The sequence below is a fragment of the Bombina bombina genome, chromosome 9, assembly GCF_027579735.1.
Source record: "Bombina bombina isolate aBomBom1 chromosome 9, aBomBom1.pri, whole genome shotgun sequence".
Lineage (NCBI taxonomy): Eukaryota > Metazoa > Chordata > Amphibia > Anura > Bombinatoridae > Bombina > Bombina bombina.
The window spans coordinates 187,238,648-187,261,482 of NC_069507.1; the positions used below are offsets into that span (position 1 = coordinate 187,238,648).

The window sequence follows — 22,835 nt, forward strand, 5'->3', positions numbered from 1 at the left end:
GTAAAATATTCATAGCTACCTTCGGGTTAGCACAGTTAGTCTAACACGGTGTTGGATCGCTCCTAAGCAATAAGTGTGTTTCCCATTTGCGGACTCCATTGAAGACTATGGGGTATATTTATCATAGCGCGAGTGGACATGATACGATGTAGCGTATCATGTCCGCTGCACATCGATAAATGCAATTGGCCGCTAGCAGTGGGTGTCAATCAACCTGATCGTATTTGATCAGGTTGATTTCTGTCCGCGGCCTCAGAGAAGGCAACAAGTTATGGAGCAGCGGTCTTTAGATAGCTGAAGGTTAGCGCGGAAACCTGGGCATCAAGTTTCATATGGAGCATGAAAAATTAGCCCCTATAGGGAGAAGAAGTTAACATGGTCGTGATATCTGAAGTTCTGAAGATAGCTCATGGTGGCTTTTGCTTGCACGCAAACATTTTACTTTCAACTTGTAATACATGTGCTAACATGTGTGTTAAAAGTTTACTTCTGGTGGTGTTTGTGTGGGAGCGAAATCGTTAAATAGCGAGCCAATTGTAGTCTGATTATTTAATATTGGATTATAACATTTAAATATAATATTAAAATAAGAATTCACATACTTACACTGAATTTTATGACCATAAACATTCCAAATGTTCATATTTGAATATTTAAAGGGACAGTCTAGTCCAAAAAAAACTTTCATGATTCAGATAGGGCATGTAATTTTAAACAATTTTCCAATTTACTTTTATCACTAATTTTTCTTTGTTCTCTTGGTATTCTTAGTTGAAAGCTTAACTTAGGAGGTTCACATGCTAATTTCTTAGACCTTGAATGCCGCCTCTTAAGAATGCATTTTAACAGGTTTTTCACCACTAGAGGGTGTTAGTTCATGTTTTTCATATAGATAACACTGTGCATGTGAAGTTACCTGGGAGCCATCACTGATTGGCTAAACTGCAAGTCTGTCAAAAGAACAAATAAAGGGGCAGTCTGCAGAGGCTTAGATACAAGATAATCACAGAGGTAAAAAATATATAAATATAACTGTGTTGGTTATGCAAAACTAGGGAATGGGTAAAGAAGGGATTATCTATCTTTTAAAACAATAACAATTCTGGTGTAGACTGTCCCTTTAAATGTTATCGCCGATAAAAGGATTTTTAAAAATTAATATTGAATGTTCAACAATCACTCAGCATTTATTTAGAAGAAAGAATGCAACCAACACCCTTTATTTTTGACAAATATGCCAATGAATTTGCCCATTTGCGTATGCTGTCTGCATTTATCGATGTGCGGCCGACATGATTGCTACAGCGGTTCATGTCCATTCGCACTTTGATAAATTGGCCCCTAAGATTCATTTATTAGTCTATGCAGATGGTTCATAAAAGAGATGTCAGTTTTAGTGAAAAGGTTGAATAGACTAACTTAGTAATTGGTGGTACTAGAAAGACTGGATCGAATTTTACCTAGAGCCTTGTGTGTCTTGTTGGGATTGCAGATATTTTATAAATATTCAGGGTTTTTCTTTATTAATGCTGCAGTTTATTTTACTAAACTGTAAAGTAAATAAGAAGAAAATCTTGGAACAAATTTAACGTTAAGCATCTCTGACTTTCTGTTCGGTGAACAAAGCTCTGTGTGAAGCAGAGACACAAAATCCTAGATGATATTTGGCCAAAATATTATTTATTATAGACAATGTTTTTATTTTTTTATTTTTCGTTATCTTTTTTAATGGAGACGTTTGACCTGCAACAGTATCTGATTTTGGAATTTATGCTTTCAGTCTATCTATAAACTACTGTAATACCCTCATTAAAGGTCACACACGTACTGTTATGTTACTGAGTGATCAAATGGTTTGAAGCAAATAAATGCTTCATGTGTTTATTCAACAAGGTTCAAGATTTTTTTTATTCTTTCCAAGGGATCTGTCAAACCAAACCCCCCAAAGAAACCCCTGCCAGCAAATCCTTTGAACAAAACTGCCAGATTTGATAGTGCCTTCAGCACAATGGATGAACATCAGGAATTAGTACCTCGGATTACTCCAGTAAGGTATGTTGCATTTATTTAAAAATACATTTAGAATCACCAGACATATTTACAATATTTCAAAAAACTGTTACCTTCAGTCTACAGAAATTAAGTTCAGCGCTTTCCCACATGCCGTACTTCATCTTTTTTCTGAAGTTTAATGCTTCAGGCAACAGAGGAACTGGACTGTAAAGGAATAGAATGTGAAGCAGATTTGACTTTTAGTAGCCTCTAGATGAAACAACACAGTCTTAAAGATCACTACGGAGAGGCCACAAAACACAATGCAGACAGGAAAAGGTGAATGTTTACAGGTGATAGGCAGAGCAAATCCAAATGTCAAATTCTTCTCAATTGTAGCTGTAAACATAAGGGTACGATCCAGGCTCAACACTTAAAGGAAATAAGTAGCTGTTTATGAGTTATAGAAAAAAATAAGGGATCACATACATAACCGTGTTTTTGTATGCAGTAACATAGCAGTTATGACATTCACTGACTGATAGGAACATAAAACTACAAAAGGAAAATGCTCTAATATTTTTTTTATTGTTGCTTGCATATAACTAGGTAGTCAACACCTGCAAATGTGTTAAACACATGGTTAAAGTCAGGTCCAGGGCAGCAATGCACTACTGGGAGCTAAGTGAACACAACCAGTGAGCCAATGACAAGAGGCATATGTGTGTAGCCACCAATTAGCAACTAGCTTCCAGTGCTGCATTACTGCTCTTGAGCATATGGTGTGATAACAAAAAACAATTTGTAAAATATTAATTAAAGTTGTTTTTTTATTATTTATTTCAAATACTTTTCCTATAATTTAAATTTGAAAATCCCCCCTGCCTCCAAGGAGGTTGGGTTGCATATGCAAGCTTCTAACATCTCACCCTGCAACATTCTATACTTGTATTGCCTGATCAGTGGAAAAGCTCTTTAATAACTGTTCCTAATAGGCAAAATGTAATAAACATTCTCAAGAAGTTTTTAAAGGAGCATGTCCAATTACAGCAAAATAATGCAACTTTGCTCAATTAAATTGTAGCTTTGAATGTATTTAAAACATTTATTTTAGTGAGATCTTAATGAAGTGCAGAGCTAAATTGCTGTTACATACTTTAAAAATATAAAAATAATTGTAGTTTCCCTTTAAAGAATGCAAAAAGAAAATCAGCATCAATGGGACATATAATTATTTTGAACAATTACAACTCTTTATGAAATATACACTTTACTGCAAATCATGTGCAAAGCAGGACAAACCCAGCACGAGTATTTTCTACTCAACGTCTGTCTGGATTTGCTGATGACACAGAGGACGCCACTATACTCGTGCTTTCCTATACTGTAGATAAACACTCTAGGGGTCGATCCGATATAAATCGTCGCCCGCAAAAGCCGGCGACGCCAATATTTACGCTGATTTGGTATCCTATATACGGCGTAACCTAGAAGTTACGCGCGTATATTTCTGCCGTCGCCCGTAGTTTTTTGGGCCATAGGCAGGTATACCAAACCAGCGCAGTTTGGTATCCAATATGCAGCGTAAGGACTTACGTGGCGAAAATGGAGAAAACTTACTCCATTTTCACCTCGCCACAAAAAGCAGCCGTAAGAAGCCTTACGCTGACTATTGGAGCCCCGTAACTCCCTAAACTAACTAGAAAATAAACCTAACACCTAACGCATGCGCAATGTCTATCTCCCTGTCAACCGCGATCTGCTAAAATAAACCTAACACCTAACGCATGCGCAATGTCTATCTCCCTGTCAACCGCGATCCCCCCCCGAAATCCCTAATAAAGTTATTACCCCCTAAACCGCCGCTCCCGGACCCCGCCGCCATCTACATAAACTAACCCCCTACTGTGAGCCTCTAAAACCGCCGCCATCTACCTTATCTATCCCCTAATCTGACCCCTTACACCGCCGCCACCTATATAAAAATTATTAACCCCTAATCTAATCCCCCTATACCGCCGCCAGCTATATTAATATTATTAACCCCTAATGTAAGCCCCTTACACCGCCGCCATCTCTATTAAAATGATTAACCCCTAATTTAATCTACCTACCCCGCCGCCAGCTATATTATCTATATTAACCCTAAGTATATTATAGTTAATATAGTTATTACATTATATATATTAACTATATTAACCCTAATTATATTAGGGTTAATATAGTTACTATAGTATTTATATTAACTATATTAACTCTATCTAACCCTAACTAAATTTATATTAAATTAATCTAATTCATTTATAAACTAAAATATTCCTATTTAAATCTAAATACTTACCTATAAAATAAACCCTAAGGCCTAGATTTGGAGTTCGGCGGTAAAAGGGCTGTTAACGCTCCGCGTGCTTTTTTCTGGCCGCACCATAAATTTAACTCTGGTATCGAGAGTTTAATCAAATGCTGCGTTAGGCTCCAAAAAAGGAGCGTAGAGCATTTTTACCGCAAATGCAACTCTCGATACCAGAGTTGCTTACGGACGCGGCCGGCCTCAAAAACGTGCTCGTGCACGATTCTCCCATAGGAAACAATGGGGCTGTTTGAGCTGAAAAAAAACCTAACACCTGCAAAAAAGCAGCGTTCAGCTCCTAACGCAGCCCCATTGTTTCCTATGGGGAAACACTTCCTACGTCTGCACCTAACACTCTAACATGTACCCCGAGTCTAAACACCCCTAACCTTACACTTATTAACCCCTAATCAGCCGCCCCCGCTATCGCTGACACCTGCATATTTTTTTTAACCCCTAATCTGCCGCTCCGTACACCGCCGCAACCTACGTTATCCCTATGTACCCCTAATCTGCTGCCCTAACATCGCCGACCCCTATATTATATTTATTAACCCCTAATCTGCCCCCCTCAACGTCGCCGACACCTGCCTACACTTATTAACTCCTAATCTGCCGAGCGGACCTGAGCGCTACTATAATAAAGTTATTAACCCCTAATCCGCCTCACTAACCCTATCATAAATAGTATTAACCCCTAATCTGCCCTCCCTAACATCGCCGACACCTACCTTCAATTATTAACCCCTAATCTGCCGAGCGGACCTCACCGCTACTATAATAAATGTATTAACCCCTAAAGCTAAGTCTAACCCTAATACTAACACCCCCCTAAGTTAAATATAATTTACATCTAACGAAATTAATTAACTCTTATTAAATAACTTATTCCTATTTAAAGCTAAATACTTACCTGTAAAATAAATCCTAATATAGCTACAATATAAATTATAATTATATTATAGCTATTTTAGGATTAATATTTATTTTACAGGCAACTTTTTAATTATTTTAACCAGGTACAATAGCTATTAAATAGTTAAGAACTATTTAATAGTTACCTAGTTAAAATAATAACAAATTTACCTGTAAAATAAATCCTAACCTAAGATATAATTAAACCTAACACTACCCTATCAATAAATTAATTAAATAAACTACCTACAATTACCTACAATTAACCTAACACTACACTATCAATAAATTAATTAAACACAATTCCTACAAATAAATACAATTAACTAAACTATCTAAAGTACAAAAAATAAAAAAGAACTAAGTTACAAAAAATAATAAAATATTTACAAACATAAGAAAAATATTACAACAATTTTAAACTAATTACACCTACTCTAAGCCCCCTAATAAAATAACAAAGCCCCCCAAAATAAAAAATTCCCTATCCTATTCTAAATTAAAAAAGTTACAAGCTCTTTTACCTTACCAGCCCTGAACAGGGCCCTTTGCGGGGCATGCCCCAAGGATTTCAGCTCTTTTGCCTGTAAAAAAAAACATACCATACCCCCCCCCCAACATTACAACCCACCACCCACATACCCCTAATCTAACCCAAACCCCCCTTAAATAAACCTAACACTAAGCCCCTGAAGATCTTCCTACCTTGTCTTCACCATACCAGGTTCACCGATCCGTCCTGGCTCCAACATCTTCATCCAACCCAAGCGGGGGTTGGCGATCCATCATCCGGTGCTGAAGAGGTCCAGAAGAGGCTCCAAAGTCTTCCTCCTATCCGGCAAGAAGAGGACATCCGGACCGGCAAACATCTTCTCCAAGCGGCATCTTCAATCTTCTTCCATCCGGTGCGGAGCGGGTCCATCTTGAAGCAGGCGACGCGGATCCAATCAGCCAATCAGATTGAGCTCGCATTCTATTGGCTGATCGGAACAGCCAATAGAATGCGAGCTCAATCTGATTGGCTGATTGGATCAGCCAATCGGATTGAACTTGATTCTGATTGGCTGATTCCATCAGCCAATCAGAATATTCCTACCTTAATTCCTATTGGCTGATAGAATCCTATCAGCCAATCGGAATTCGAGGGACGCCATCTTGGATGACGTCCCTTAAAGGAACCGTCATTCGTCGGGAGACAACGGAAGAAGAGGATGGATCCGCGTCGCCTGCTTCAAGATGGACCCGCTCCGCACCGGATGGAAGAAGATTGAAGATGCCGCTTGGAGAAGATGTTTGCCGGTCCGGATGTCCTCTTCTTGCCGGATAGGAGGAAGACTTTGGAGCCTCTTCTGGACCTCTTCAGCACCGGATGATGGATCGCCAACCCCCGCTTGGGTTGGATGAAGATGTTGGAGCCAGGACGGATCGGTGAACCTGGTATGGTGAAGACAAGGTAGGAAGATCTTCAGGGGCTTAGTGTTAGGTTTATTTAAGGGGGGTTTGGGTTAGATTAGGGGTATGTGGGTGGTGGGTTGTAATGTTGGGGGGGGGGTATGGTATGGTTTTTTTTACAGGCAAAAGAGCTGAAATCCTTGGGGCATGCCCCGCAAAGGGCCCTGTTCAGGGCTGGTAAGGTAAAAGAGCTTGTAACTTTTTTTAATTTAGAATAGGGTAGGGAATTTTTTATTTTGGGGGGCTTTGTTATTTTATTAGGGGGCTTAGAGTAGGTGTAATTAGTTTAAAATTGTTGTAATATTTTTCTTATGTTTGTAAATATTTTATTATTTTTTGTAACTTAGTTCTTTTTTATTTTTTGTACTTTAGATAGTTTAGTTAATTGTATTTATTTGTAGGAATTGTGTTTAATTAATTTATTGATAGTGTAGTGTTAGGTTAATTGTAGGTAATTGTAGGTAGTTTATTTAATTAATTTATTGATAGGGTAGTGTTAGGTTTAATTATATCTTAGGTTAGGATTTATTTTACAGGTAAATTTGTTATTATTTTAACTAGGTAACTATTAAATAGTTCTTAACTATTTAATAGCTATTGTACCTGGTTAAAATAATTAAAAAGTTGCCTGTAAAATAAATATTAATCCTAAAATAGCTATAATATAATTATAATTTATATTGTAGCTATATTAGGATTTATTTTACAGGTAAGTATTTAGCTTTAAATAGGAATAAGTTATTTAATAAGAGTTAATTAATTTCGTTAGATGTAAATTATATTTAACTTAGGGGGGTGTTAGTATTAGGGTTAGACTTAGCTTTAGGGGTTAATACATTTATTATAGTAGCGGTGAGGTCCGCTCGGCAGATTAGGGGTTAATAATTGAAGGTAGGTGTCGGCGATGTTAGGGAGGGCAGATTAGGGGTTAATACTATTTATGATAGGGTTAGTGAGGCGGGTTAGGGGTTAATAACTTTATTATAGTAGCGCTCAGGTCCGCTCGGCAGATTAGGGGTTAATAAGTGTAGGCAGGTGTCGGCGACGTTGAGGGGGGCAGATTAGGGGTTAATAAATATAATATAGGGGTCGGCGGTGTTAGGGGTAGCAGATTAGGGGTACATAGGGATAACGTAGGTGGCGGCGCTTTGCGGTCGGAAGATTAGGGGTTAATTATTTTAAGTAGCTGGCGGCGACGTTGTGGGGGGCAGGTTAGGGGTTAATAAATGTAATACAGGGGTCGGCGGGGTTAGGGGCAGCAGATTAGAAGTACATAAGTATAACGTAGGTGGCGGTCGGCAGATTAGGGGTTAAAAATTTTAATCGAGTGGCGGCGATGTGGGGGGAGCTCGGTTTAGGGGTACATAGGTAGTTTATGGGTGTTAGTGTACTTTAGGGTACAGTAGTTAAGAGCTTTATGAACCGGCGTTAGCCAGAAAGCTCTTAACTCCTGCTATTTTCAGGCGGCTGGAATTTTGTCGTTAGAGCTCTAACGCTCACTTCAGAAACGACTCTAAATACCAGCGTTAGAAAGATCCCATTGAAAAGATAGGCTACGCAAATGGCGTAGGGGGATCTGCGGTATGGAAAAGTCGCGGCTGAAAAGTGAGCGTTAGACCCTTTAATCACTGACTCCAAATACCAGCGGGCGGCCAAAACCAGTGTTAGGAGCCTCTAACGCTGGTTTTGACGGCTACCGCCGAACTCCAAATCTAGGCCTTAGATAGCTACAATATAATTAATAATTACATTGTAGCTATGTTAGGGTTAATATTTATTTTACAGGTAAATTGTTAATTATTTTAACTAGGTATAATAGATATTAAATAGTTATTAACTATTTAATATCTACCTAGTTAAAATAATTACCCAATTACCTGTAAAATAAATCCTAACCTAAGTTACAAATACACCTACACTATCAATAAATTTAATAAACTACAAACATCTATCTAAAAATACAATTAAATTAACTAAACTAAATTACAAAAAAAAAAAAAACACTAAATTACAAAAAATAAAAAAAAGATTACAAGATTTTTAAGCTAATTACACCTATTCTAAGCCCCCTAATAAAATAATAAACCCCCAAAATAAAAAAAATTCCCTGCCCTATTCTAAATTAAACAAATTTCAAAGCTCTTTACCTTACCAGCCCTTAAAAGGGCCTTTTGTGGGGCATGCCCCAAAGAATTCAGCTCTTTTGCATACAACAAATACAATCCCCCCCCCCCCATTACAACCCACCACCCACATACCCCTATTCTAAAACCACCCAAACCCCCCTTAAAAAAGCCTAACACTACCCCCCTGAAGATCTCCCTACCTTGTCTTCACCACACCGGGCCGAACTCCTGATCCGATCCGGGCGATGTCTTCCTCCAAGCGGCAAAGAAGAATTCTTCCTCCGGCGATGTCATCCTCCAAGCGGCAAAGAAGAATTCTTCCTCCGGCGACGTCTTCCTCCAAGCGGCAGCAAAGTCTTCATTCTTCCGGCGGCATCTTCAATCTTCTTTCTTCGCTCCGCCGCCGCGGAGCATCCATCCCGGCCGACTGCTGAACTTGGAATGAGGTACCTTTAAATGACGTCATCCAAGATGGCGTCCGCCGAATTCCGATTGGCTGATAGGATTCTATCAGCCAATCGGAATTAAGTTAAAAAAATCTGATTGGCTGATTGAATCAGCCAATCAGATTCAAGTTCAATCCGATTGGCTGATCCAATCAGCCAATCAGATTGAGCTCGCATTCTATTGGCTGTTCCGATTTTTTAAGGGGGGTTTGGGTGGTTTTAGAATAGGGGTATGTGGGTGGTGGGTTGTAATGGGGGGGGGGGGATTGTATTTGTTGTATGCAAAAGAGCTGAATTCTTTGGGGCATGCCCCACAAAAGGCCCTTTTAAGGGCTGGTAAGGTAAAGAGCTTTGAAATTTGTTTAATTTAGAATAGGGCAGGGAAATTTTTTTATTTTGGGGGTTTATTATTTTATTAGGGGGCTTAGAATAGGTGTAATTAGCTTAAAAATCTTGTAATCTTTTTTTATTTTTTGTAATTTAGTGTTTGTTTGTTTTTGTAATTTAGTTTAGTTAATTTAATTGTATTTTTAGATAGATGTTTGTAGTTTATTAAATTTATTGATAGTGTAGGTGTATTTATAACTTAGGTTAGGATTTATTTTACAGGTAATTGGGTAATTATTTTAACTAGGTAGATATTAAATAGTTAATAACTATTTAATATCTATTATACCTAGTTAAAATAATTAACAATTTACCTGTAAAATAAATATTAACCCTAACATAGCTACAATGTAATTATTAATTATATTGTAGCTATCTTAGGGTTTATTTTATAGGTAAGTATTTAGATTTAAATAGGAATATTTTAGTTTATAAATGAATTAGATTAATTTAATATAAATTTAGTTAGGGTTAGATAGAGTTAATATAGTTAATATAAATACTATAGTAACTATATTAACCCTAATATAATTAGGGTTAATATAGTTAATATATATAATGTAATAACTATATTAACTATAATATACTTAGGGTTAATATAGATAATATAGCTGGCGGCGGGGTAGGTAGATTAAATTAGGGGTTAATCATTTTAATAGAGATGGCGGCGGTGTAAGGGGCTTACATTAGGGGTTAATAATTTTAATATAGATGGCGGCGGTGTTAGGGGCTCACTTTAGGGGGTTATAGATATAGGGAGGCGTGTTAGACAGTGCGGGCTATGTTAGGGAGGCGTGTTAGACAGTGCGGGCTATGTTAGGGAGGCGTGTTAGACAGTGCGGGTGTTTTAAACTTTAGTCAGGTTTTATAGGCGCCGGCAGTTTCTAACGTGCCGCAAGTCACTGGCGACGCCAGAAATTTGTACTTGCGCAGATTTCTGGACATCGCTGGTTTGTGAGACTTACGGCACGTTAGCATCTGACGGAGACTTATATGGGATGGCTCGAGTTGCGAGCTGAAACTGCGGGCGACGCCGGTTCCCTCGCTTGCGCCGCAAACTGCGATCTATATCGGATCGCGCCCCTAGTGTTTAAAAAATCAGCTTAGTAACACTATTTCAATGGCTTTAGTTTATACCAATTAGGCTTCCATCTTCATTCTAAACACTATTGTTTCCTTACTGTCATTTGCATTGGAAAGAGTTGAGTTGTATTTTATCTCATTGGAAGGTCCACTAGTCTACTACTCAGGGCTCCTCTTTGGTTTTGCCCTACATGGGGGTCGATCCGATAAAAATCATCGCCCGCAAAAGCCGGCGACGCCAATATTTGCGCGGGTTTGGTATCACATATACGGCGTAACCTAGAAGTTACGCGCGTATATTTCTGCCGTCGCCCGTAGTTTTTTGGGCCATAGTCAGGTATACCAAACCCGCGCAGTTTGGTATCCAATATGCAGCGTAAGGACTTACGTGGCGAAAATGGAGAAAACTTACTCCATTTTCACCTCGCCACAAAAAGCAGCCGTAAGAAGCCTTACGCTGACTATTGGAGACCCGTAACTTCCTAAACTGGCTGCTAAAATAAACCTAACACCTAACGCATGCGCAATGTCTATCTCCCTGTCAACCGCGATCTTCTAAAATAAACCTAACACCTAACGCATGCGCAATGTCTATCTACCTGTCAACCGCGATCCCCCCCCCCCCCGAAATCCCTAATAAAGTTATTAACCTCTAAACCGCCACTCCCGGAACCCCGCCGCCATCTACATAAACTAACCCCCTACTGTGAGCCCCTAAAACCGCCGCCATCTACCTTATCTATCCCCTAATCTGACCCCTTACACCGCCGCCACCTATATAAAAATTATTAACCCCTAATTTAATCCCCCTATACCGCCGCCAGCTATATTAATATTATTAACCCCTAATGTAAGCCCCTTACACCGCCGCCATCTCTATTAAAATGATTAACCCCTAATTTAATCTACCTACCCCGCCGCCAGCTATATTATCTATATTAACCCTAAGTATATTATAGTTAATATAGGTATTACATTATATATATTAACTATATTAACCCTAATTATATTAGGGTTAATATAGTTACTATAGTATTTATATTAACTATATTAACTCTATCTAACCCTAACACCCCTAACTAAATTTATATTAAATTAATCTAATTCATTTATAAACTAAAATATTCCTATTTAAATCTAAATACTTACCTATAAAATAAACCCTAAGATAGCTACAATATAATTAATAATTACATTGTAGCTATGTTAGGGTTAATATTTATTTTATAGGTAAATTGTTAATTATTTTAACTAGGTATAATAGATATTAAATAGTTATTAACTATTTAATATCTACCTAGTTAAAATAATTACCCAATTACCTGTAAAATAAATCCTAACCTAAGTTACAAATACACCTACACTATCAATAAATTTAATAAACTACAAACATCTATCTAAAAATACAATTAAATTAACTAAACTACAAAAAAAAACACTAAATTACAAAAAATAAAAAAAAGATTACAAGATTTTTAAGCTAATTACACCTATTCTAAGCCCCCTAATAAAATAATAAACCCCCAAAATAAAAAAAATTCCCTGCCCTATTCTAAATTAAACAAATTTCAAAGCTCTTTACCTTACCAGCCCTTAAAAGGGCCTTTTGTGGGGCATGCCCCAAAGAATTCAGCTCTTTTGCATACAACAAATACAATCCCCCTCCCCATTACAACCCACCACCCACATACCCCTATTCTAAAACCACCCAAACCCCCCTTAAAAAAGCCTAACACTACCCCCCTGAAGATCTCCCTACCTTGTCTTCACCACACCGGGCCGAACTCCTGATCCGATCCGGGCGATGTCTTCCTCCAAGCGGCAAAGAAGAATTCTTCCTCCGGCGATGTCTTCCTCCAAGCGGCAAAGAAGAATTCTTCCTCCGGCGACGTCTTCCTCCAAGCGGCAGCAAAGTCTTCATTCTTCCGGCGGCATCTTCAATCTTCTTTCTTCGCTCCGCCGCCGCGGAGCATCCATCCCGGCCGACTGCTGTACTACGAATGAGGTACCTTTAAATGACGTCATCCAAGATGGCGTCCGCCAAATTCCGATTGGCTGATAGGATTCTATCAGCCAATCGGAATTAAGTTAGAAAAATCTGATTGGCTGATTGAATCAGCCAATCAGATTCAAGTTCAATCCGATTGGCTGATCCGAACAGCCAATCAGATTGAGCTCGCATTCTATTGGCTGATCGGAACAGCCAATAGAATGCGAGCTCAATCTGATTGGCTGATTGAATCCTATCAGCCAATCGGAATTCGGCGGACGCCATCTTGGATGACGTCATTTAAAGGTACCTCATTCGTAGTACAGCAGTCGGCCGGGATGGATGCTCCGCGGCGGCGTAGCGAAGAAAGAAGATTGAAGATGCCGCCGGAAGAATGAAGACTTTGCTGCCGCTTGGAGGAAGACGTCGCCGGAGGAAGAATTCTTCTTTGCCGCTTGGAGGAAGACATCGCCCGGATCGGATCAGGAGTTCGGCCCGGTGTGGTGAAGACAAGGTAGGGAGATCTTCAGGGGGGTAGTGTTAGGCTTTTTTAAGGGGGGTTTGGGTGGTTTTAGAATAGGGGTATGTGGGTGGTGGGTTGTAATGGGGGGGGGATTGTATTTGTTGTATGCAAAAGAGCTGAATTCTTTGGGGCATGCCCCACAAAAGGCCCTTTTAAGGGCTGGTAAGGTAAAGAGCTTTGAAATTTGTTTAATTTAGAATAGGGCAGGGAATTTTTTTTATTTTGGGGGTTTATTATTTTATTAGGGGGCTTAGAATAGGTGTAATTAGCTTAAAAATCTTGTAATCTTTTTTTTATTTTTTGTAATTTAGTGTTTTTTTTTTTTGTAGTTTAGTTAATTTAATTGTATTTTTAGATATATGTTTGTAGTTTATTAAATTTATTGATAGTGTAGGTGTATTTGTAACTTAGGTTAGGATTTATTTTACAGGTAATTGGGTAATTATTTTAACTAGGTAGATATTAAATAGTTAATAACTATTTAATATCTATTATACCTAGTTAAAATAATTAACAATTTACCTGTAAAATAAATATTAACCCTAACATAGCTACAATGTAATTATTAATTATATTGTAGCTATCTTAGGGTTTATTTTATAGGTAAGTATTTAGATTTAAATAGGAATATTTTAGTTTATAAATGAATTAGATTAATTTAATATAAATTTAGTTAGGGGTGTTAGGGTTAGATAGAGTTAATATAGTTAATATAAATACTATAGTAACTATATTAACCCTAATATAATTAGGGTTAATATAGTTAATATATATAATGTAATAACTATATTAACTATAATATACTTAGGGTTAATATAGATAATATAGCTGGCGGCGGGGTAGGTAGATTAAATTAGGGGTTAATCATTTTAATAGAGATGGCGGCGGTGTAAGGGGCTTACATTAGGGGTTAATAATTTTAATATAGATGGCGGCGGTGTTAGGGGCTCACTTTAGGGGGTTATAGATATAATATAGCTGGCGGCGGGGTACGGGAGCGGCGGTTTAGGGGTTAATAACTTTATTAGGTTGCGGCGGGGTACGGGAGCGGCGGTTTAGGGGTTAATAGCTTTTTTATTGTTAGGATAGTGAGGGGGGATAGCGGATAGAGGGTTAGACAGTGCGGGCTATGTTAGGGAGGCGTGTTAGACTTGTCGGGCTATGTTAGGGAGGCGTGTTAGACTTGTCGGGCTATGTTAGGGAGGCGTGTTAGACAGTGCGGGTGTTTTAGACTTTAGTCAGGTTTTATAGGCGCCGGCAGTTTCTAACGTGGTGCAAGTCACTGGCGACGCCAGAAATTTGTACTTGCGCAGATTTCTGGACATCGCTGGTTTGTCAGACTTACGGCACGTTAGCATCTGACGGCGACTTATATGGGATAGCTCGAGTTGCACCGCAAACTGCGATCTATATCGGATCGCGCCCATGTAGTGTAGAAAAAAGAAAGTCATATTTTTCAGAAATATTCCATTGATTTATAATTGGAATTTTTGGTCACTACTAAAGCTGACATGGCTGAATGTATTTTCATGAAATTTAGCATGCTAAAAGCTTTTGAATTGATCTAATGCGTTTTAGTAGTTTGACGTTTATCATTTTTATTATTTTTAAGTTATTTCATTCAAATTGGCTTTTGTATTGTACCAGTGCAGGAAGTATAATTATATCATCATCTGACACATTCAGTAGAGTGCTTCATCTACAACACATTGTCGATCTAGCTGCAGTGCAGGAGTCTGTGAACAGGGGGAGTTCACACTTTGATCTCATGGGGAGCCCCTGGCACTGATACAAAGCCTCAGTTTGCAGAAAATAAAAATGTAACTGAAATATTTTCACTACAGTTTAACTTGTATTCTTGTATTTGCCTCTAATGTAGTAACATTATTTTACTGTCAGTTAAATAAGTGAATTTTGAACTTTGAACAAACTTTACCTTCATATAACTGGAAGATAAATCAGTGATATCTACAGGTGTAAAATGCTAAGAGAATATAATGAGCTGTGAGAGGACTAAGTTCAGACACACACAGGGAACTCCTCTGTCCCTCACTCCCTGTCTTAGTAGAACCACAGTACTGAAGCAACTTAGGTCTGCCTTTCACTTGAAATGGCTATCCTGACACTTTAAATAAAAGCATGGATAGCGGCACATTACATTTTCATCCTCTTCCACAACACAATGCCACCACACTATGTATTATATACAATTGTCCTACAAACCCATATCTATCTATATAATATTTAATATAATATACTGTATTAGTGCAACCTTCCTGATTAATAAGAGTGTTTGTTATTTATTTAAAGGGACATTTTACGCCAAAAATGTTATTGTTTAAAAAGATAGCTAATCCCTTTATTACCCATTCCCCAGATTTGCATAACAAACACGGTTATATTAATATAATGTTTATCTCTATGATTACCCTGTATCTAAGACTCTGCAGACTGCCCCTTTATCTCAGGGCTATTTATTTATTATCTATTGATTTGCATTTTAGCCAATTAGTGTTCTGTCCTGCACAATGCCATAAAGGAGCGAGCACAATGTTATCTATATGGCACACAAATTAACAGGCATCTTGTGAAAAGTTAATTAAAAAAGCATGTGATTAGAGGCTGTCTGTAGTGGCTTAGAAACAGGCAGAAATTTAGAGGTTTAAATGTTATAAAGTATATTAATATAACAATGTTGGTTGCGCAAATCTGGGGAATGGATAGTAAAGGCCTTATCTATTTTTTTAAACAATAACAATTTGGGTGTAAACCGTCCCTTTAAAGTTTAGAAGGAAATAAAAGAAAACACTAAAATACTTCTATTTGTTTGGCACTTTTTTCTTAAACAGTCTTTTTTTTTTTCTTCTAAAATGTATATTTAGATTATATTATTATTATTATATTATTTCCATTTCTTAGGGAAAAACAAGGAAATAATTTGCCAAAACAAACTTACATTAAACCCAGAGTTAAAGTTTTCTATCAAAAGTTTAAAAGCAAGGAAATTCCTAACTTAAACTGCCCCCATTCCCCTTGGGAGCTTTGTATGACATCATCAATTATGCAAGAGAGGGTGAGCTCAGATGGTACAGAATATATATATATATATATATATCATGTGTGATGTCACCAGGGATGTAATTGATGACATCATGCAAAGCTTCTAAGGGGGAGGGGACAGATTTAGTTGGAAATTTCCTTAGTTTTAAACATTTGATGGAATACTTAAACTTTGACTCTAATTTATTTTGCCTATATATATATATATATATATATATATATATATATATATATACAGACACACATACAAACACACACGTGTATCATTCTTAATGTGAGATCTAGCTGCTAATGCCTATATGATGGGTTTGATGGGTTCAAGGTGGCAAATTGTTTAAAAAGCACAGCTCAGTCTACAAGTCCTATCTATATACAACAACATACACAGAATTGATTTTTAAACTCTCTATAATAAACCACTGCACTATGCAGTATTGAGGCAACTATGATCTCTATTAGTATCTTCCTTACTGTCTATTGGGCTATGCCCCCAATAAAATAAAATTGTTTTTTTTAACGTTAACAGGGAAATTGCCACTATTAAAATTTGATACACAAGTAAAGCTTTATCATGTGATTGAATTATAAATGATTACATAGTAATATAACACAGAGGCCCCAATTTATCAAAGGTCTTGCGGACCTGATCTGACACTGCGGATCAGGTCCGCAAGACCTCGCTAAATGCGGAGAGCAATTTAACATTGTGAGCTGCTGGTGCAAGGCCGCCCCCTGCTGACTCGCGGCGCCAGCAGGGAGGTGTCAATCAACCTGATCGTATTCGATCGGGTTGATTTCCGTCGATTCCTGTCCGCCTGCTCAGAGCGGACAGGGTTATGGAGCAGCGGTCATAACCTGTGTTTCTGGCGAGTCTGAAGACTCGCCAGAAACACGGCCCTTCAAGCTCTGTACGGAGCTTGATAAATATGGGCCAGAAAATCGAATGTACAATCAAAAGCCAAATACAACACAATTTTCTGTTGTTTTAATTTTTTTTTTTGTAGATAAAGAAAATTGTATAAAGAAAACAGCCATTCAGGCCTAGCAATAACTAGCCTAGTATATAGTAAACAGAGTTGATATGAATATTCCTTATTAATATAGTTATAAACAAGGAAATATATTGACTTATTGGAGCAATAATTATTTCGTATTAGAAGAACATCATTTTTCTATGTAAAAAATAAAAGTAATTATCATGTAAAACAATTTGTGAACCATAATTGCTCATTTTTGGAGAAGAGGTAAGACCAGCAGCTGTTGTCTTCCTAGGTATAAAGCGTGGGCAGGAAACACACAGTTCTCATTTTCTTTAATCATTACCCTAGATACAGAAGTGTAAACCTGCCACTTACTAAATAACAAACCCATTAGACAAGATCCATCTAACTTAAAAAGAAAAATAACACATAAGCTCAAATGAAAATGTTTTTTTATTAGTTTTGGTTTGAGAGTGCTCCTTAAAGAACTAATATATGTTTATGTAGATATGACTTGAGCACTTGTTCACTATGTTAAAGTAAAAAAAAATATACCATCAACTAAAATTAGTTCAAATAGAAAATGAGCAGATAAACCTTCCTTAAAGGGCCAGTAAACCTAGCAAATAATGTTATATATAGCGCAGAATTATATAACATTAGCTTAGCGCAAGGTTTCTAAAGCAAATTGTTAGATAGATACTTAGCAAAGAAAACAGAACGCCGCTCCTGGCTCTACTGAGCGGGTCTGTTTCTTCTGCTAAGCGCAACTCTAAAGCTTTTTTCTGGCTTGCATCTTGGAGTTGCATTTTGAGAAACCCTTTGCTGTTTGCCTACTTACTTAAACTCCAGGATTAGTCATTGAATTGAATCTGTATCCCGGTTGGTCTTCTGCACCTAGACTCTTTCCTGTGTCAAGGTCCCAAGGTTAAGCTTAACATCTGAAACGTTCAGCTAGCTCCCAATAGTGCATTTCTGCTCCTCCAACAAAGGATACCAAGAGAATAAAGCATATCAAATAAAAGAAGTACATTTGTTATCTCTATCTGAATCTTGAACATTTTGGGTTTCATGTCTCTTTAAGAGTGACAATAAGGAGCATTAAAGGGACAGTAACATCTTGTACAAAACAATTCTGTTGACTTGCTATAGAATAACATATCAGCTATGTCTAAACATTTTTTAAAAATATTTTCCTCTTTTTTTGCTTCTATTTTCATTAAATATCAAAACTCCACCCACTAGATACCTTAATTAGAGGAGCAAATCCAGGCTTGATTCTGCAGACAACACAGCTAGCCACTGTCATATTGTTAGTAAAAAAAAGCACATTGTTTTGCAGTTGTTATCAGGTAAATGAATTACGGAAAGATATGTTGCAGTGTTAGCATTGATACCTCTGCATGGCACATTTCAAGTTCTGAGAATTAGTAAATCTACAATATGTAAAGTAAATTACATGAAAAGGGGAAAAATTAAAATTGAAAGTATGTTGCAATGCAGTTTCATTGCACATAACTAAACATTTTATATAAAAAATATTAAGGTGTTTAGTATCCCTTTAAAGATAAAGGAAGGATCCTATTTTTAGTTAGCTTTAAAGAAGTAGATTACATATATGTTAGGGCCATTAGCAATTGGCCATATTGCAGAACAGGCAAATGTCCTAGTTCAAAAAAGAAGAAAGGACTTGACAATGTACATTGTCATTAAAGAACACGGTCAGCAGCATGAATAATGCAGGAGAAGATTTGTCAACTCACTGTCAGAAAAGATCCAGGTCAGCAACATGAACTGTAGGATAGGACTTGGCAAGCTCATTGTCAGAATCAGATATGGCTAGAAACATGAGGCTTTGCAAACCCATATCCAGAAGTCAGAGTCAGCAAGCTGAGATCTACAGGGCAGGACTTTTCAAATTCATATTCAGGAACAGACAGGGTCAGCAAGTTATGATTTGTTAGACATGATTTGCAAGCTTATAGTCAGGAACAGACAAGGGGGCCTATCTATCAAGCTCCAAATTAAGCTTGACGCCCCGTGTTTCTGGCGAGCCTGCAGGCTCGCCAGAAACAGCAGTTATGAAGCAGCGGTCTAAAGGCCGCTGCTCCATAACCCTGTCCGCCTGCTCTGAGCAGGCAGACAGACATCGCCGGAATTCAACCCGATCGAGACATCGCCGGAATTCAACCCGATCGACAGACATCGCCGGAATTCAACCCGATTGAGCTGGTGCAATGCTGAATACGGAGAGCGTATTGCTCTCCAGATTCAGCGAGGTCTTGCAGACCTGATCCGTACTGTTGGATCAGGTCCGCAAGACCTATGATAAATAGGCCTCAAGGTCAGCAACTTATGGACTGTAAGACATGATTTGCAAGCTTATAGTCAGGAACAGACAAGGTCAGCAACTTATGGATTGTAATACATAATTTGCAAGCTTGTAGTCTGTAATAGACAGGCACACAACTTAAGAACTACAAGGTATGACTTGCAAGCTTATAGTCAGGAACAGACAAGGTCAGCAACTTATGGATTGTAATACATAATTTGCAAGCTTGTAGTCTGTAATAGACAGGCACACAACTTAAGAACTACAAGGTATGACTTGCACGCTTGTAGTCAGGAACAGACAGGGTCAGCAACTTATGGGACTGTAAGACATGATTTGCAACTTGTAGTCAGGACCAAACAGGGTCAGCAACGTATGAACTGTAAGACAGGATTTGCAAGCTTGTAGTCAAGAACAGACAGGTCAGCAACTTATGGACTGTAAGACATGATTTGCAAGCTTATAGTCAGGACCAAACAGGGTCAGCAACTTAAGAATTACTAGGCATGACTTACAAGCTTTGTAGTCTGGAATAGACACTTTGACAAACTTATAGTAAGTAACAGGCAGAGTCAGCAATTTGAGAACTACAGTACAGGACTTGTAAGCTCATTGTCAGGAACAGACCAAATCAGGAATTTATAATAAAGAACTTTTTTTTAAAAAAGGGCAGCATTCATCTATTCTTTATGCCAGGAACAGACTTAGGGGTCGATTTATGAAGCAGCAGATGCTGCTTTCTACCCACTCCGTTTCAGTTCCGACTGAAGCGGAAGTTGAGAAGCAGCGGTCCTAAGACCACTGCTCCTTAACTCGTCCGCCACCTCTGAGGTGGCGGACAGCAATCAGCCCGATCGAATATGATCAGATTTATTGACACCCCCTGTTAGTGGCCGCAAATCTGCAGGGGGTGGTATTGCACCAGCAGTTCACAAGAACTGCTGGTGCAATGATAAATGCCGACAGTGGCGGACATGATTCGCTATTATTTATTTATAAAATATTTTCCTGGGTCCATAAAACATTGCATTGATACAATAGGGTACAATAAAATACAAAAACAATATTTATACATAATATTTGCAAAATTTAACATAGAATAGGTAGGAAATATATAATCAAACATGACAGGTGCATTCTGTTTTGAAATATGCAGAGAGGGATCTCTTAAAAGATTTTAGGCTTGGGGAATGTTTAAAGTGTGCAGGAGGTCGTTCCATAATTGAGGTGTTCTGTAGGAAAAGGAGGATCGAGCTGCTTTATTTTTGTATGGAGGCAAGCTAAATAATGTGCTGGTACTGGATCGGAGGTTATGGGAGGTGAGAACAGCCGGGGAGAGCAAACTGCTCAGGTAGGGTGGGAGCATCCCAGAAAAGCTCTTAAACACAAGGCTGGAAAGATGGAGGGTGCATCTGGATTCCAGCGACAGCCAGTTAAGTTCTTTTAGCATGTCACAATGGTGGGTTCTGTAGTTACATTGTAGCACAAAGCGGCAGAACGAGTTATACAATGTATTAAGTTTATTATGGTGAGTTTGCGGTGCAGGTGCATATACTACATTTCCATAATCCATGATTGGCATCAGCATTTGCTGTACAATCTTTTCCTTTACTGTAGGGCTGAGGCAGGATTTGTTTCTGTACAGGGCACCTAGTTTTGGATAGAGTTTACATGCAAGTTTTTCTATGTGCACTGGAGGCCAAAAGATAGATTGGGATCTAACAACATACCCAGGTATTTGAAAGACTGGACTGTGGTCAGCGTGCAATTTGATTTTGTTTTAATGCGTAGATGGGAATATTGTAGTTTGTGTAATTTAGGTACCATTCCAAAGATCATTGTGACAGTTTTGTCAGTGTTTAGGAAGAGTTTGTTTTTTGAGATCCACTTTTCTACCTCTGTGAACTGGCAGATCGGATTTGTTTGCATAGATTACCGTGTCATCTGCGTACATATGTACAGTTGAGGATTTGCAGACATTTGGCAGATCATTTATAAATAACGTGAATAGTAGGGGGCCAAGAATGGAACCTTGGGGAACACCACACGTAACCGGGAGAGGGAGTTGCTGTCAGAAATGGAGACATACTGCGATCGATCAGATACATATGATCGAAACCAGGTTAGCGGACGATCACCAATACCTGGATTTGATCAGGTCCAGACTGGTTTTTCATTTTTAGATTATTAAGGTGTTTCTTAACGACATTGATGGGTACAGGTCTAAAATTTAACTTTTCTATATTGGGTCTTTGTAGATTTAGTGGGGCCTGATCCACATTTGTAGTTTCAGGATGTGTGTCATTTATTAGTTTGTCAATCAGGGTGGTGGAGCATCTGACAAAATAATTGTTAAAGGCATTTGCTACTTCGAAAGGAAGTTGCAGGGTTTGGTTGTCAACTTTGACAGTGGAGAGTTGGGAGTGGATTGGGGGAGTGTGTAAGTTATTTATTACTTTCCAAAACTTTCTAGGGTTTGATATGTTATTGTTCAGTTTTTCACAGAAATATTGGGCCTTGGCCAATTTTGTTTGTTTAGTGCATATATTTTGCCATTTTTTATATACACAGTGATCGTTCATAGAGCCAGTATGCTTGAATTTTGACCACAATGAATCCCGAAACTGGTACATTTGAATGAGGTCAGCTCCTTTTACTCTCACCTTATGCAGCGGGGCATGCAAGTTCCAAACTTGTAGGAGTTCAGATTGAAGGAATTCAACTGCCGAGTCTAAATCTGGAATTAGGTTTAATTTGTGCCAGGAGAGGTTCTTGATGTCATTTAGAAATGATTGAAGATTACATTTTTTGAAGGACCTTGTGATTTTAACCTTGGGAGGGTATTTAGTAGCCTTAATTTTGCGCATGCAGTAAACTAAGCAGTGGTCATTGAAACTGTTAGGGAGAACACCTGCCTCCTGAATTCGGTCAGGGGAAGTGGAAAGAATCCAATCGAGCAGGGTGTGGTTATGGCTTTTAATGTTTATGCGAGTTGGGGAGGAGATTAATTGCGTTAGCTGCAAAGTCTTAAATGGTGAGCAAGAACTATTGTTTTTAGGATCATGTCTGTCCGCACCATGATAAATTTACCCCTTAGGCATAGTTTCCATTGAGGTTGTAAAGATTGGAAACTCGTAATAAAAACATTTATCTCCCTTAAAGTCTATGGAGAATTTTTGTGTTACCACCAGTTTCCAAA

At 38.1% G+C, this 22,835-nt stretch overlaps 1 protein-coding gene across 1 annotated transcript in view; it reads left to right on the forward strand.

Annotated features, from left to right (window-relative positions):
* ADAM12 (ADAM metallopeptidase domain 12) overlaps positions 1-22,835 on the forward strand; it is a 510,388-nt gene that overhangs the window by 470,674 nt on the left and 16,879 nt on the right. Inside the window, exon 19 of the mRNA XM_053692967.1 lies at positions 1,922-2,052. Coding sequence (XP_053548942.1) covers positions 1,922-2,052 — 131 coding nt within the window. The remainder of the gene's footprint in view (positions 1-1,921; positions 2,053-22,835) is intronic.